We start from the raw sequence: 17,500 nt of genomic DNA, 5'->3' as shown, positions 1-17,500 counted from the left end.
CTCTAACCTGTCTCTCTCTCTGACCTGTCTCTCTCTCCCTAACCTGTCTCTCTCTCTGACCCATCTCTCTAACCTGTCTCTCTCTCTGACCCATCTCTCTAACCTGTCTCTCTCTCTGACCCATCTCTCTAACCTGTCTCTCTCTCTGACCTGTCTCTCTGACCTGTCTCTCTCTCTGACCCATCTCTCTAACCTGTCTCTCTCTCTCTGACCCGTCTCTCTAACCTGTCTCTCTCTCTAACCTGTCTCTCTCTCTGACCTGTCTCTCTCTCCCTAACCTGTCTCTCTCTCTGACCCATCTCTCTAACCTGTCTCTCTCTCTGACCCATCTCTCTAACCTGTCTCTCTCTCTGACCCATCTCTCTAACCTGTCTCTCTCTCTGACCTGTCTCTCTGACCTGTCTCTCTCTCTGACCCATCTCTCTAACCTGTCTCTCTCTCTCTGACCCGTCTCTCTAACCTGTCTCTCTCTCTGACCCATCTCTCTAACCTGTCTCTCTCTCTGACCCATCTCTCTAACCTGTCTCTCTCTCTGACCCATCTCTGTAACCTGTCTCTCTCTCTGACCTGTCTCTCTAACCTGTCTCTCTCTCTGACCTGTCTCCCTAACCTGTCTCTCTCTCTGACCCATCTCTCTAACCTGTCTCTCTCTCTGACCCATCTCTCTAACCTGTCTCTCTCTCTCTGACCCGTCTCTCTAACCTGTCTCTCTCTCTGACCCATCTCTCTAACCTGTCTCTCTCTCTGACCTGTCTCTCTCTCTAACCTGTCTCTCTCTCTGACCCGTCTCTCTCTCAGGACTGTCGGCGTTTCCTGAACTTTGTTAACAGTTGCCATGGAGATGACAGAAGGTGATTAGCTGTAACTGATCAGGATCCTCTGATAAAAGGATCAATGCTTCATTCAGGTTTTTTGTCCCTTCATTTTGTCTGTCAGGGTTTACACCTTCCCCTGTCGCAGAGCCTTTCTAGACTCCACTGAGGTAAAACTGAAAACCGTTCATAGCATAACACACCTGAACTCCCCTCACCTTCTCACTGAACTGTTCACTCACCTGTTCATTCATTCACCTGTTCATTCATCTGTTCACTCACCTGTTCATTCACCTGTTCATTCACCTGTTCATTCATCTGTTCATTCACCTGTTCACTCACCTGTTCATTCACCTGTTCACTCACCTGTTCACTCACCTGTTCACTCACCTGTTCACTCACCTGTTCACTCACCTGTTCATTCATCTGTTCACTCATCTGTTCACTCACCTGTTCACTCATCTGTTCACTCATCTGTTCACTCACCTGTTCACTCACCTGTTCATTCATCTGTTCACTCATCTGTTCACTCACCTGTTCACTCACCTGTTCACTCATCTGTCGTCTTTTTCTTTTTCGTTTTCATCTTCAGCTGTTTCGTCCAAAAGATGACAAACTGGACGAGTTCTGGATCGACTTTAACCTCGACTCAAGATGTGTGAGCTTCTTCATCGACGAACCTCAGGTACTACTGCAGTACTACACTGTACTGTGGTACTACTTTAATACTACAGTACTACACTGTACTGTGGTACTACTCTAATACTACAGTACTACACTGTACTGTGGTACTACTCTAATACTCCAGTACTACACTGTACTGTGGTACTACTCTAATACTACAGTACTACACTGTACTGTGGTACTACTCTAATACTACAGCACTACACTGTACTGTGGTACTACTCTAATACTACAGTACTACACTGTACTGTGGTACTACTCTAATACTCCAGTACTACACTGTACTGTGGTACTACTCTAATACTACAGTACTACACTGTACTGTGGTACTACTCTAATACTCCAGTACTACACTGTACTGTGGTACTACTCTAATACTACAGTACTACACTGTACTGTGGTACTACTCTAATACTCCAGTACTACACTGTACTGTGGTACTACTCTAATACTACAGCACTACACTGTACTGTGGTACTACTCTAATACTACAGCACTACACAGGGATTTATTTTAAATGTTTCTCTTTAAGGAAGTTCTCTCCTTGAAGTTCTTGATGATCTGATAAATGGTTGATTAAGGTGCAGTCTTACTAGCAGCAATATCCTTGCCTGTGAGCAAAACAATGACTGCACGTGTTTCCTTGCAGGTACCTGTGGTTAACAGAGGAAGAACAATGATTTCAAGCACCACCCTCCTTTTAAAGCTTCCAGTCTGTTATTCTAACTCAATCAGCATAACAGAGTGATCTCCAGCCTCGTCTTCATCAACACTCTCACCCGCGTTAACGAGAGAATCACTGACATGATGTCAGCTGGTCCTTTTAGTGGCAGGGCTGAAATGCAGTGGAAATGGTTTTTTTGGGATTAAGTTCATTTTCATGGCAAAGAGGGACTTTGCAATTAACTGCAATTCATCTGATTACTTTTCATGACATTCTGGAGTTTATGCAAGTTGCCATCATAAAAACTGAGGCAGCAGACTTTGTGAAAATTAATATTTATGTCATTCTCAAAACTTTTGCCCACAGCTGTACACACTACAAACTACAGACTACAGACTACAAACTACAAGTTGCAGACTACAGACCGCAGACTGTCAATCATTCTTTTGTCATTGAAAACTACACCTCCCATGATGCAGTGTGAGAGCAGCTGCGTATCAGACATGCTCTGTGTTTCAGGGCTTCCTGTGGGGGTCAGTTCACCTGCTCAGAGAGGAAGTGGATCATTACAGAGTTCAGCTCAAAGATGACGGTCAGCATCATTGATCTCTGATCACTTTCTCATTAATATTGATCCGGCACAGGTGGATCTTCTGAAACTAACTCAGTACAGGTCTATTTTTATTAAACCTTCTCAGTCTAGAGAAGAGATTTTAGAGCATGTGCAGGGGAACACATCTCGTCCATGCTCTCCTGTTTTCCCAGAATGCAGTGGGGCTGATACTGTCCTAAGCGTCCGGCTGAACAATCCCATCATGCACCTAAACAGCAGAGGCCAGACAGTGAAACTGACCTTTGACCCTGAACACCACAGACAGCTGGAGGAGGCTGCAGGGAGAGTCTTCATGGTGTCTGTCTATTCTTTATATTAAGTGCAATAAACAACACATTAACACATTTACAGGTAAACAGATGAGACAACAGTGAATGTCTGACTGCCTGTTTTGTGTTTTTATGAAGAGCTCCCCCCGTGTTACAGACTCAGGTGGTACAGTCCAGGTCTCCCCCTCTGCGGCCAGAAGCAGTGGTGCGTCCTACAGCAGGAAGAAACCACAGAGCAAGAGTCAGCTGAAGAGTGAGTCCACCTCCTCACAAAGCTGCTGCACAGACACTCAACCTTCATCTGGTCTGGTTGAGAAGGATTTAAATATAGAGCCTGACTGAATTATAATTTCAATAATAATAATAATAATAGTGATGAGGATGATGATGCTACATTTGTATAAAAACAAACAATAAGCTCACGGTTCTGCCTGTTTGGAGTTTATTCCTGATCATAGAGAGACATCAGCTGTTAAAAATATACAGAAAAAATACAAATTTTAACCAATTTTTCATAGTGCTAAAATAAAAAAGAATAAATGTATTTTTACATCATAGTCTTTATTGGAGAGAGATGACAGTTATGAATAAATTGTAAATATAATTTTATTATTTGTATCTAAAGCTGTGCTGAGGTCAATACATTTGGACATAAATCATAAAATTCAGCGACTCTGGCTTCGATTTTGATGACTCTGTTGGAATCAGCTGATAAATGAATGAAACAGCTCCACCTGCTGGTGACTGAGCCTTATTAAAGGAGGGGTTCACAGTTTTTAACGTATGTCTGAGAACAACAGTCAGGAGCCCAAATGAACATTAAAGCTGTGTTTCTTGCTGTAATCATTCCTCCTGTTCATACTGACCATTAGAAGATCCCTTCATAATGACCTTACAATGGAAGTGATGGAGGACAAAATCCACAGTCTGAAGCTAATATGAAGCTTCAGCGTCCAAATGAGTCAAATCAAGTAGATATCTTTCAACGTTACAGTCTTTTTAGTGCCAAAGTTCCTCTTTTTGTTACTATACTTCCACCTGCAGCTCAACAGGGAAACACTGTCCGAGGAAACACAAAGAGGGAATTTGATGCTAAAAAGACTGTAAATGTGTCAGATATCCACTTGATATGACTAACTCAGACTGCTGAAGCTAAATAGAAGCTTCACACAGACTTTAAATGACTGTGTGGACACACTGTGGATTTTATCCTCCATCACTAACATTGAAAGCACATTTGAAGGATCTTTTAATATCCAGTATGAACAGGAGGAATGATTACAGACACCTGACTGCTGGTTTAACACACTGGGAACACTGGGAACACTGGGAACCTTCTTTAACATGAATGTGATTAAACATATAATAAATGAGCAATCCATTGAATTGTCTTGAATGATTATATTGACATCAGGAACAAAAGTCTGCAGTGATTGAAACATTTGATCCTGAGGTTTTTATGTTCCTTGTTGTGTTAACACTTCCTGTTTTGAACATGAAGCTCATGAATGTTGATTGCAGTTATTTTGCTCCTGTGATGAAACTCTTTTAGGGGAGACACACGATGAACTTTTATCTTCTTGTTCCTGCCTGCATCTCTGGTGATTGCATGAACATTTCCTGCTGTTTTAACTTGTTCTCACTTTTTATATTTGATCTTCTGTTTGGTATGACGACTGTCTGTGTCCAGTTCTGCCTCTGTCATCTCCGAGCAGTGAAGAAGACTCCTCTGTAACCACGGTAAGTCCTCATCAACCTGTTTAATTATTTAGTCACCACTTATAGATGAGCTTCTTGCTGATGTCAGTGTTTGTCTCTCTTCAGACTCCGGTGGGAAGACGAGCAGAGTTTCTGTTTGATCAGATCAGACACTCGACACCAACGTACAACTCAGGTCAGACAAACCGAACGTCTCATGAATGAAGTTTGATTTTTCCAAATCAAACAGCAGAAAATGAACAATAAGATGACTGAATCCCTACAAAGAAGCCAGATCAGCAGAAAGGACTGTATATCTGAAGAAGCCGCTGAATTATCTGCTTACTTTCCATTTACAGGTTGTTATTATGATAATAATAATCATCATCATCATAGTTATTATTATTATAAATTGTATTTGTATAGCACCTTTCATAGAAGAAATGCAGCTCAAAGTGCTTTATAACAAAGAAATTACAGCAACAAACGCTTCACATGAAAATAGAGATAAAATGAACATAAAAACAAACATAAATGAAACATGAGCTGGAAAATAAAACCCACTTGATTATAATGATAAAAATAAGATAAAATAAAGTGAAAACAGAATGCATAACATAAGATGGAAAATAAAACCCACTGAATAATAATTGTCATGATCTTGGCTCCTTGGCTACGACAAATAGGAGACATGCCATAGTGAGTTTTAACAGATTAGTTAATTAACTCAGCCAATCAGAGAGAGCGAGAGCTCTAAAACATCTCAGGTTATGGAGAGTCCCTTGGAAGCCCTTCATGTGTGTTAGTAGCTCATCTTTATCTCTGGAGAACACGTCCAACTCCGGGACTGATGTCCAAATAGGGAAATGTGCGTCATGCAGCAGGTGGATGTGACTCCTCTTGTTAAGACCTGCTGATAGACGTCACAGCGGAGCAGAGGAGAGACACTGATAGTGATGTAACCGACCTGCACGCTGGTATTTCACGTTTTTTTTTCTTCCCAAATACAAATAATTTTTAAAATATTTGTATGAAACAAATATTCATTTAAATACCTACCTTACATACCTTTAACATAAGGGCATAATTTCAGCTTCATAAGACATACAGTACATTTGATTTGAAAACAGTGTAAAAATGGTGAATTTGTTTGATTATCAACATACAACACGATCATCTGCATACAGTGATACGTGCTGTTAATGGTGAGATGCATTAAATTACATTCATACATGTCTGAATCATTCACTGTCATCATGTGATGTCGCTGGGCCTCCAGGGCTCCAGGTTTTGATTGATAAATGCCTGAAATGATACATTTTCTGACAATCAATGAAAGGACCGATAGATTGAACTGGGTTCTGTGTGTCTCTCAGGTGTTCCTGTGGGGGCGGAGCTAGAGATCTCACAGGTGCAGGAAGTGGAGTTTGATGGAAGCGGCTCTCTTTTACAACAGGTTAATTTCTTTTTATCCCTCAGCTAAGAAAAAAACAAAAGTTTCCTATTTTTTCACCTGTTTTATGTTTTTTTGTTTTTATTTTATTTTATAATTTCAGGAAGTCTTCAGCTCCAACAGGAAGAGAGCAGCTACAGACTCAGGTCTTTACTCTTTTTCAGTATTGCTCTTTCTTTTTTAAATCTTCTCTCCATCACTGGATGATAATCATGACTTCCTTCTTCTCTTCCTTTTTGAGGGAAATCTGAGCAGTTTATTTTAATTTGTGCTGCATATTGTTCACATTGAACTCAATAAACTCACAGAACTGGCAGAGCTCTACTTCTTTTCTTCGTTTTCTCTCAGTTTGGAGAGTACAGCTTGTTCTTCCCACCAGTGTTAAAACATAAAGCCTCACAGTCATGAAACCAAAGGTACAGAACTGTGGAAGCACATTTCTGCCATGAAAAGAAAAAACTCCACAAAGTTTAGAATGATAAAAATAAAATTCGTCATGTTGAGTCAGACATTGAATCATTTAAGTCCGACTTAGTGTCTCAAATGTTTGAGACTAAAAATGTAAGTTAAGAAAAATGAGGTCAGACCACATATATTTATAAAGGTTATCAGAATTCTGACTTTAATGACATAAGATTGACTAAAAAAAGAAATTATTTTGACTCAGACATCATTTTGACCTAAAAAAAAAAAAAGACAGAAAAAAAGACTTATCATGAGTAATTTTATATTGATAATTAATAACATTTTATCATGTTTGGACAGAAAGGTCTTTTAGACTGTTTAATGTTGTAGAAACTTCCTGTCTCCTCTCTCCTCACAAACTAAACAGAGTTTGTTTTTTCAGTTGATGACGGTTTTATAAACTTAGCACAAAAAATAAGGAAATTTGTGTTTGGTAGATTATTTCTTTGTTGTAACGAAGCTTCTTGGCAATAAATCTTATACCGTTGGAAAGCCTGTTTATTCCCCTTTTAAATGGAGCCACATTTGTAAGAAACATGCATTTGTGGGATGAGCAGCAGAGCTGAGTATGTGGGTTGCGCCCATGAAAAATTTTCCAAATCTTCTCTGCTGATGCCAAACAGCTTATTCTACCATTGACTCTTGTTTGGTGTTTGGTGGATGATTGAAGTTTGAAGAAACAGGACATATTGGCAATTTAACAATTTATTCATTTAACAAACAGGAGCCTCAGTAGTGTGTGGAAGAACCACACACAGCCACAACAGCCTGGCACCTCCTCCTCATGCTGGTCACCAGCCTGGTCACACTCTGCTGTGGGACGGCATCCCATTCTTCAACCAGCATTTGTCGCAAGTCAGCCAACATGGTTGTGTTGTTCACTCTGGCATGAACAGCACGCCCAAGCTGATCCCACAAGTGTTCAATGGGGTTGAGGTCAGGACTGCTGGCAGGCCGTTCCATCCTCTCCACTCTGGAGGTAGTCTCTGATAAACCCGCTCTGTGGGGGCGAGCGTTGTCATCTTGGAGGATAGAGTTCGGTCCCAGACTGTGGAGATATGGGATTTCCACTGGTTGCAGAATCTCATCTCGATGTCTCTCTGCATTGAAATTGCCTCCAATGATGACAAGCCTCGTTTTCCCAGTGAGGGAGATGCCGCCCCACACCATCACACTGCCTCCACCAACAGATGTTACTCTATCGGTGCAGCAATCAGCGTAGCGTTCTCCACATCTTCTCCACACTTTGACCCAATGATCCAACTGCCGTAGACAGAATCTGGACTCATCGCTGAACATAACGTTCCTCCACATGTTCAGGTTCCAGTGCACGTGATGCCGACACCAGCGCAAACGGGCCTGATGGTGAAGGGCAGTCATAGCAGGCCTCCTGGCAGCACCTGGGGGTACCAGAAGCTCAAAACAAGAGTCAATAGCAACAGCAAAATAAGCTGTTTGGCATTGGCAGAGCAGATTTTTCATGGGCGCAACCCACATACTTCGCTCTGCTGCTAGTCCCACAAATGCATGTTCCTTACAAATGTGGCTCCATTTAAAAGGGAAATAAACAGGATTTCCAACAGTATAAGATTTATTGCCAAGAAGCATCATTACAACAAAGAAATAATCTACCAAACACACATTTCCTTACTTTTTGTGCTAAGTTTATATCAAGTCCTGACTGTCTTATTTGTCTATGTGAAGGGTACCTGTCAGGCCAAACTGAGGGCCCGTCAGCCCAGAGGAGGAAGGCAGAGCCTCAGTCAGAAAAGGAGGAGTCAGCCTCAGCACTGCCAGGTAAGACTGAAATAATCCACAGCTGCATCTGTTCCTGTTTGTTCTGGTGGCTCTTCATCAATTTACATTTAAATTTTTATCAGGATAATTCAGCTCGCTGTTCTTTCATTTATGACATTCTTTTCTTCACATTTACTTTACAAAGTTATGAATTACAAGCATTTCTCTGAGACAGAAAAGCCTGAAATGATTGTCAGCGATGAGTTGGGTTATAAATACATAACAATATATCGTCTGCATACGGTGATATTTCGTGAGAAGTGGTGTTAATGATGGTGATATGCATTCATGTGGATGTTACAGACAGATCTATAATGTGAGACTCATTTTCAAGTGAAAAACAATCTGAAAATGAAATTCTAGACTGAAAGACACAAAGCTGTCAGTTTGCTTTCAATTTTAACAGCGGTCAGAATCTGAAAACCTCCGTGTTTCATAAAAGCACAAAGAACTTGTTGTAAAATCTGAAAAAACATAATTTAATCAGAGGTTAGAAACTAAAGATGGTGAAGTTTTTGTAATTTTGTCATGCATGTTTTAAATTATATGTATGTATGTATGTGTGTGTGTGTATATATATATATATATATATATATATATATACACACACACAGTGGTGCTTGAAAGTTTGTGAAGCCTTTAGAATTTGCATCAATATTTCTATAACATGATCAGATTTTCATGCAAGTCCAGAAACTAGATAGACATCAATTAAACAAATGAGACAAAAACCTTACACTTGTTCATTTATTAATTATGGATGATCCAATGTTACATATTTGTGTGTGAAAGTGTTGCCCTCCCCAGGAGTGGTTGACCAACAAAGATCACACCAATAGCAGGTGTGTAATAGTCCAGGAGGCCACAACGGACCCCAGAGTAAGGTCTAGGAAACCAAAGCCCCTTCTTGCAGTGGCTACAGTCAATGTTCATGAGTCCACCATCAGGAGAACATTGAACATCATTGTTGTGCACGGCAGAGTTACGAGGAGAAAAGCCACTTCTCTCCAAACAGAACATTGCTGCCGTCTACAGTTCGCTCCAGACCTCATGGATAAAAATGTTCTGTGGATGGATGAGACCAAAATCCAACTTTTTGGCTTGAATGAGAAGCGTTATGTTAGGCAACAAGCGTGGTTTGGACCTCTGGACCAGGACCGCTAGTAATCATTGATGACAGTATGAATTCTGAGTTGTACCAAATTAATTTGTTTAATTGGATTTCTTTTATCTAGTTTTGTGAAAATCTGATGTTTGAGGCCACATTTATGCAGAAATAGAGAAAATTCTGAAGGGTTCACAAACTTTCAAGTACTCCTGTAAATTCCCACAAATTACCATGAAACAGATCCTGAATGCAACAAACAAACATCACAGTTTGTGATCATATGTTCACCAGAATATTTCTCTTTCAGACACTTTGATGAAAAATTAGCAATCTTAAGCAGAAACAATACTAATCAATACTAATAACAGTTGACTGAACAATAAGGCGTGAAAAATTATTTAGATCCATATTTTTGGTTAACATTAGTGTTGTATTACTATGCAAGTTATTTTCACACCATTTTTCTTGAAACTGGAAATCTGGTGTTAAAATCCCAACATGAGCCTGTTAGCTTCATTCTGATTGTCACGTTGAACCTGCCTCTGTGGTTAAGTTGTATTATGAACCTGCTGCTCACCTCGCCTCAGAGTGGCCACGTGAGGGGGCGGAGCCATCTGTAGAAGAGGAGGGTCCGTTTGATGGAGGGGCGGAGTCATCTGTCAAGAGGGAGGAGCCTGTGAATGAGCCAGAGTCAGACCTGACATCAGGAATTACAACTGCCTTCAAAGCCTTCAAAGCACAGCTAGAACAACACTTCACTGTCAGTACAAAGAAATTATTGATTGATTAGTTATTATCAATAAATTTTATGCTCAATAAAAACAATATTAATGAAGTAAATCATTTTTAGAGCTGCTGGCAAAAACTTGAAGCTGAGGTTCTTCTGTCCCTGAAAGAGTGTCAACAACACATCTCCTCACTGCTCACAGCTGTCCATCAGCACAGGTACCGCCCACCTGCACACAGGCACCGCCCACCTGCACACAGGCACCGCCCACCTGCACACAGGTACCGCCCACCTGCACACAGGTACCGCCCACCTGCACACAGGCACCACCTGCACACAGGTACCGCCCACCTGCACACAGGCACCACCTGCACACAGACACCGCCCACCTGCACACAGGTACTGCCCACCTGCACACAGGCACCGCCCACCTGTACGCAGACACCGCCCACCTTCACACAGGTACCGCCCACCTCCACACAGGCACCGCCCACCTGCACACAGGCACCGCCCACCTGCACGCAGACACCGCCCACCTCCACACAGGTACCGCCCACCTCCACACAGGCACCGCCCACCTGCACGCAGACACCGCCCACCTCCACACAGACACCGCCCACCTCCACACAGGCACCGCCCACCTGCACGCAGACACCGCCCATCCTCACAAAGGTATTTCATGTTATTCGTCTCCACGGCGGTGATGACACGTTGGCCACAAACCAATCACTGTGTTGTACTTTAACATCAGGAAGTTAATAATAAGTCAAAGTTAACTGGACTTTAATAATAAATAATAATAAAGCTTGTGTGTTTGTGTGTTTGTGTGTGTAGGTTAGTCCTGCTGCAGAGCTTTGAGAACAGCATCACTGATCAGCTGAGCCAACTGGAAGAAAACTCCGCCAGTCTGAACTCCATAAACGCTCAGATCCTGGTACTGATTCTGGTACCGACACTGCCGACCCACAGCTGAGTCCTGACCCAGGACTGACTCTGTCCCTCTTTGTCTTCTAGAGTTTCTTCCAGTCTGAGATGCAGCGACTGGGCTCCTTCTGTGAGGAGCAGCATCAGAGGTCAGTCTGATCTTTGACCAGGATCTGGTTTGGATCTGGTTTAACTCTCACAGTATTTCCTCATAATTAGTCTCATCAGTCACAGATGAACATGTGATTAATCCTTAATGAAGCTTTCAGACAGCAGAGAGACTTTATTCTCTAGTTTTTATACTTCAGTCACACTAAACAGTGGTGCAATGTTACATTAAACAGGATCGCATCATGATGTCAGTGAGTTATATTACATGAAGAATGTTTTAAATAAATATGGGTCAAACACTCCACAAAATGTAAATTAGCTGCACAAAATGTTTATAAAAAGTTGAAATATTTCCATGTTTGTATATTCTGGGTCACATGAGGAGAAGTCGTGTTTTTATGGATCCGACGCGACTCTGAGCAGCATGTTGGGTTAAGAGTGTCTCGACCTTCAGGATCTGGTTTCTGTCGCCTCAGGTTGAAGTCTTTGGAGAAGGCGGAGTCAGGGGAGGATCGTCTGTCCAGCCAATGAAGGAAATGAAAAGTTTCTGAACTCATTAAATAAGTAATAAAAAGTGTTTAACAAAGTAAATATAAAACATGCCGTAGTTTCCTCTGAAAGAGCTGATGGGTTACAGTAAATTAACAGAAGGTTCCTGGAAGGTAGAAGAAAAATATTATTAAATATTATAAACTATTAAATAGTGATCAGTTTGGTACAATTCCAATTAGATAATAAATCCAGTTAATTTCCAGAGTGTTTAAGTCAGCTGAACTTTCAAAATGTGAAATTTTATTGAATATTGATTATGATTAAACGGAACACTGGTTTACAACAATTAAAATAAACAGCTGCTAATAAAAGAAAAAAAACTAAAGTGTAATATCTTATTCACGGATGTAAAATAAAGCTGTTGTCTGCAGCATCAGCAGGTTGCCACGGCAACAGTAATGAGACTCACAGGTTGCAGTGATGGCAGACGGTCACACGGCGGAGACACACAGTCTTTATCTAACATCCCATAATCTAAATCTGCTCTACAGTCCAAATATTCACAACAAATCATTTATTTAGATTTTTAACTTCATGTTAATGTGAGAAAATCTCCAGTAATGAAAACACGAGACGATGCAGATGAAGAATAAATGTTTGTTTTTAGACTCATTTATATCATCAAATAATAAAAGTCATTTCTGGACATTTAGAGATAACATAAAAACATTTAGATGGATGGAAAATATTCAGCTGCTCAGAATATTTGTCCTTCAGTTTAAAAGATCTCAGAAACAGAAGCATCAACATGTTTATTAGTTTCTGCAGAAGTTCAAACCTGCGTGTATAAAAGTCCTGAAGTCATCAATAAAAAACAGATTTCAGGCTCCCAGTGATACAATAAGTACATTTACTCCAGTACTGCACTGAAGTACAGTTTGAGGTTCTTGTACTTTACTTGAGTATTTCATGTGATGCTACTTTCTACATTTCAGAGGGAAATATTGTACTTTCTACTCCACTACATTTATTTGACAGCTTTAGTTTTCAGATGAAGATTTTATATGAATGAACATGAGTTTATAAATCACGCTGCATTATTATAAAATAAACCAGTTGTTCCCAAACTGTTTGTCTTGTGGCGTTTAATTAGTCTCAAAATCCGCGCACATGAAAGTCAGGCGCGTGCACGTGATACAAGCGCACAGAAGAGCATCCTCGCGAGGAAGCATTTCTGTTCCACGTGCACAAATGTGGTCTCACGAGCACGGAGCTGTGACGCTCACAACTGCTCAACATTCAGACGTTTGAGACTTTGGAGGCGGGAAAAGACGGTCCGCTCCTTTGAATACTGACCGCGACCTTTGATTGGTTGTTTGGTTTGATCACTGAGAGGAAGACAGACAGCTGGCTGAGAGAACAAAAGGAAACATTAATAATAATATTTAGCGACTGATTATCCGGTTTTTTTGCTTTCTGTAATTGTGGGTAATAAAAGCCTTATTTCTATAGAAGAACGCAGTTTTGCTGTTAAAAACTTTAACTTTAACTTTCAATATGGTTTTGAAGCACAGCATTTATAAATGGTAAATGGACTGTACTTGTATAGCGGCTTTCTAGTCTTCTGACCACTCAAAGCACTTTTACACTACAAATCACATTCACACACATTCATACGCTGAATGATACAGATGCTACCATGCAAGGTCCCAACCTGCCCATCAGAGGAAACCTAATCATTCATACGCTGATGGTTCAGCCATCAGGAGCGATTCAGGATTCAGCATCTTGCCAAAGGACACGTCAGCATGTGGACTGAAGGAGCCGGGAATCAAACCGCCGATCTTCCGATTAGTGGACGACCCGCTCGACCTCCTGAGCCACAGCCGAGGAGAAGAGGATAGTATTTCAATCAGTGTCCCGTTAAGTGTAGTAATATTTACTTCCGTGGTTAGTCAGTTTTCTGGAAAACAGCAAACTCAGACTGACCCCTCAGATTTATCTGCTGACCCTTTGGAGGGGCCCGACCCCTAGGTTGGGAACCACTGGACTAAACTAGCTAACTGTATATAAAGTAGTGTAAACTAGCTCCACCTCCAGCAGCTACAACAGTAACATGCTGCTCTAACACTGATGCTTCACTATTAATAATCTAATGATGTCATATATAATAATATATCAGTCAGAGGGACCAAACCACTACTTTTACTGCAATACTTTAACTACATCAAGCTCATAATACTTATGTACTTTTACTGCAATACTTTAACTACATCAAGCTCATAATACTTATGTACTTTTACTGCAATACTTTAACTACATCAAGCTCATAATACTTATGTACTTTTACTGCAATACTTTAACTACATCAAGCTCATAATACTTATGTACTTTTACTGCAATACTTTAACTTCATCAAGCTCATAATACTTATGTACTTTTACTGCAGTAAAGGATCTGAGTACTTCTTCTTGTATTTATTCTTTCTTAGCAGTAAAATGATTTTCTTTGACTCCAGAGTGAAGCAGGTTGTGTGTTTGTGAGTCTGGCTGCTGGTTGTCAGCAAACTGACATGAGAGGAAAAACAGTAAAATCCCCCAAAGAAAACACACAAGTCGACTAATGAGGAGCTATTAGAGACGGAGGAGGAGGAGGAGGACGGGGGGGTGGGGGGGGGGGTAGAGAGAGAGCAGCTCAGGTGTTTCACTCCTCGCTGTTTAACAAAGACAATTGAAGCTGGACTGACACTCGAGAACCAGCAGGAAGACTGGTTCTGTCTCACTGAAGCAGGACCTGAGGCTGGAGTGAGTACTGCCGGACAGACTGGGATGCTGATTGGTTAACGAGCTGCTGATTGGTTGATGAGCTGCTGTTGGACTTTGATGGACAGACTGAACTGCTGAGACTTGACGGCTCAGTGACTGCCGACAGGTAGGTGACGTCCTCGGTCTCACCAACACTCCAGTGCAACTGATTTCACATAAACATTCATATAAATTTAATCTCAATTTTGTTTCATTTGTTGATTTTTAAAAGTTTTATAGTGATTCACAGAGAGGCGGTCTAACGAGGCAGTCCGTTACGATTTCTCTTTTCTGTTCAATGTGTGAAACATCAACATTGTATAAATAAAATTATGACAATATACAAAAAATTATTGAACTCACAGAAGTGAGGAGCAGCATGAAGAGCGAAACAAACAGCAGTGAAGGGAAGCTTTTTATATTCAATAGAAGCAAAAATACTCAGCAGCAAATAAACAGATTAATAATTAACATTTGTCAGAAATTTTATATGTTTCAAAACTTGTTTGGATCTTAGTTGCTTTTTTATTTTGCAGGGTAATTAAAGAGTTGTAATAGAGCTCAATATCAATTAGAAATATCAAGTCAAGTCAACTTTATTTATACAGCACTTAACACAACACAGTGGATCCAAAGTGCTTCACAGCACACAGAGAGGAAGACAAAACAACTAATAATAAAACTAGCGAAGGCAGATGATCACACAGACCGACAGAGACTTCAGGAGGAATATCTGAGCTGTTAGTCACAGTTAAAAGCTAATGAGTAGAAGTATGTTTTTAAATGAAGCTTTAAAATCTGAGTAGTGGGGGAGAATCGGATGGTGGGAGGAAGAGGCAGTGATGAAGAAAGTCCCCACAACACTCAGTCCTGGATCTCAGGACTGACAGAAGTCTTTGGTCAGACGATGTCGGTTCTCTGACAGTGTGATATGGAGACAGAAACCATTAAACACCTCGTAACGAACATCAGGATTTTAGGAGCGATTCTGTAGCTAACAGGCAGCCAGTGTAGGGAGATTCTTTTTTGACCTTGTCGAAACTCTTGCTGCTGCATTTTGAACGAGTTGGAGACGTGATAAACAAGACTGAGTGAAACCAAAATGTAAAGAGTTGCAATAATCAAGGCAGGAAGATATGAAGGCGTAGATGACCTTCTCCAGTCTGGAGATGATACAGAGCTGCATGAAACTTAATTTTACAACTTGATTGATTTGTTTTGTCAAACAGATGGAGCCAAGATGAGGAGAAATAATGTTGGTCCAAATAAAATAACCTCAGTTTTATTCTCATTAAGCTGGAGAAAGTTTCCAGGACTTGATGTCTAGAAGACAGTTCTAGTTGATCTACCGTGTCAAAGGTGCAGTCCGGTCTCAGAGTACAAGGACGGAGCAGTAACCTGAGTCAGCAGCCAGCAGGAGGTCCTTAGTTATTCACAGTAATGCAGATTCTGGACTGTGAAGAACTCTGAGACCAGATTGGAATTTTTCAAAAATGCAGTTTTGAGCCAGAAGGGACGACAGTTAATTAAAAACAACTTTTTCAAGGATTTTAGAAAGAAAGGGGAGTTTGGAGATTGGTCTGTAATTGCTGAGGACTGACGGGTCTAGTTGAGGTTTTTTAAAGGTGGTTGGACTACTGCATGTTTGAAAGGTCGGGGAACACGGCTGGTTTCCAGGAAGCTGCTGATCATTGAAAGAACGATGATGCCAACAACTTCTTTGAAGAGTTTAGTTGGAATAATGTTGAGAGAACAGATGGACGTTTTCATAGAAGAAATATGGTAAAGTTAGTTTTGTTTCATTTTATGTGTGTGGAATTTGCCAGAAATTATAAACAGCTGGATTAGAAAGTAAATGTTTTTGTCCACTGAGTGACCATAAAGGCAGTGAAATCCAAAATATTTTGTAATACAAACATACTGTGGAAAAATGAGTGAAAATTAGTTTCTTTGTTTAGTTTTCATATTTACAGTATTAAAATTGAAATGATGTCATTGAGTTTTCAATAATCAGACTCAGAGGAGGCGATAGATCGTTCTGATCAACAGGTTTCTTAAAGAAGCATTAAAGCAGCTGATGATAATGTTGCCTCTTTACTTTCTCCTCGGTCAGGTGAGCAGCTTCAGGTGTGAGCAGTGATGTAATGACAGGTGTGACATCACAGGTTGTGTAATGATGCTAGTGAAGCTAACACAGTTAGCCCTGATTCTTTATTATTCCTTTAAATGTGGCTGTGATCACATGAACCCGACCTAAACCTGGTCTGGACCTAAACTAAACCTGATCTAAACCTGGTCTGGACCTAAACTAAACCTGATCTAAACCTGGTCTGGACCTAAACTAAACCTGATCTAAACCTGGTCTGGACCTAAACTAAACTGATCTAAACCTGGTCTGAACCTAAACTAAACTGATCTAAACCTGGTCTGGACCTAAACTAAACCTGATCTAAACCAGGTCTGGACCTAAACTAAACCGATCTAAACCTAGTCTGGACCTAAACTAAACCTGATCTAAACCTGGTCTGGATCTAAACTAAACTGATCTAAACCTGGTCTGGACCTAAACTAAACCTGATCTAAACCAGGTCTGGACCTAAACTAAACCTGATCTAAACCTGGTCTGGACCTAAACTAAACCTGATCTAAACCAGGTCTGGACCTAAACTAAACTGATCTAAACCAGGTCTGGACCTAAACTAAACCTGATCTAAACCTGGTCTGGACCTAAACTAAACTGATCTAAACCAGGTCTGGACCTAAACTAAACTGATCTAAACCTGGTCTGGACCTAAACTAAACTGATCTAAACCAGGTCTGGACCTAAACTAAACCTGATCTAAACCTGGTCTGGACCTAAACTAAACCTGATCTAAACC

General features: G+C 40.7%; 2 protein-coding genes across 8 annotated transcripts in view; both read left to right on the top strand.

Annotated features, from left to right (window-relative positions):
• The window catches only part of LOC122972966 (synaptonemal complex protein 2-like), an 18,319-nt gene extending 6,396 nt beyond the window's left edge, over positions 1-11,923 (top strand). For 3 of the 6 annotated variants that reach the window (XM_044340400.1, XM_044340398.1, XM_044340401.1), the window contains 16 exons: positions 799-851; positions 937-982; positions 1,405-1,497; positions 2,680-2,752; positions 2,926-3,074; positions 3,181-3,295; positions 4,733-4,782; positions 4,867-4,936; positions 6,117-6,196; positions 6,297-6,339; positions 8,363-8,455; positions 10,151-10,323; positions 10,414-10,508; positions 11,125-11,224; positions 11,305-11,363; positions 11,802-11,923. In XM_044340400.1, the coding sequence (XP_044196335.1) occupies positions 799-851; positions 937-982; positions 1,405-1,497; positions 2,680-2,752; positions 2,926-3,074; positions 3,181-3,295; positions 4,733-4,782; positions 4,867-4,936; positions 6,117-6,196; positions 6,297-6,339; positions 8,363-8,455; positions 10,151-10,323; positions 10,414-10,508; positions 11,125-11,224; positions 11,305-11,363; positions 11,802-11,856 (1,347 nt within the window). In that variant the 3' untranslated portion in view covers positions 11,857-11,923. The remainder of the gene's footprint in view (positions 1-798; positions 852-936; positions 983-1,404; positions 1,498-2,679; positions 2,753-2,925; positions 3,075-3,180; positions 3,296-4,732; positions 4,783-4,866; positions 4,937-6,116; positions 6,197-6,296; positions 6,340-8,362; positions 8,456-10,150; positions 10,324-10,413; positions 10,509-11,124; positions 11,225-11,304; positions 11,364-11,801) is intronic. The other 3 variants (XM_044340399.1, XM_044340402.1, XM_044340404.1) reach the window with 3 other exon arrangements.
• A 2,628-nt stretch (positions 11,924-14,551) lies between these two features.
• The window catches only part of LOC122972600 (guanine nucleotide-binding protein G(olf) subunit alpha-like), a 19,502-nt gene continuing 16,553 nt past the window's right edge, over positions 14,552-17,500 (top strand). The window contains exon 1 of one of the 2 annotated variants that reach the window (XM_044339825.1): positions 14,552-14,748. The gene's annotated coding sequence lies outside the window, so the exon portion shown is untranslated. Of the gene's footprint in view, positions 14,749-16,230; positions 16,404-17,500 lie in introns of those variants that run through there. The other variant, XM_044339826.1, reaches the window with a different exon arrangement.

Source organism: Thunnus albacares, chromosome 21, assembly GCF_914725855.1.
Source record: "Thunnus albacares chromosome 21, fThuAlb1.1, whole genome shotgun sequence".
NCBI lineage: Eukaryota > Metazoa > Chordata > Actinopteri > Scombriformes > Scombridae > Thunnus > Thunnus albacares.
Note: the sequence above shows the minus strand (reverse complement) of the source record. Positions and strands in the feature narration are given on the sequence as shown.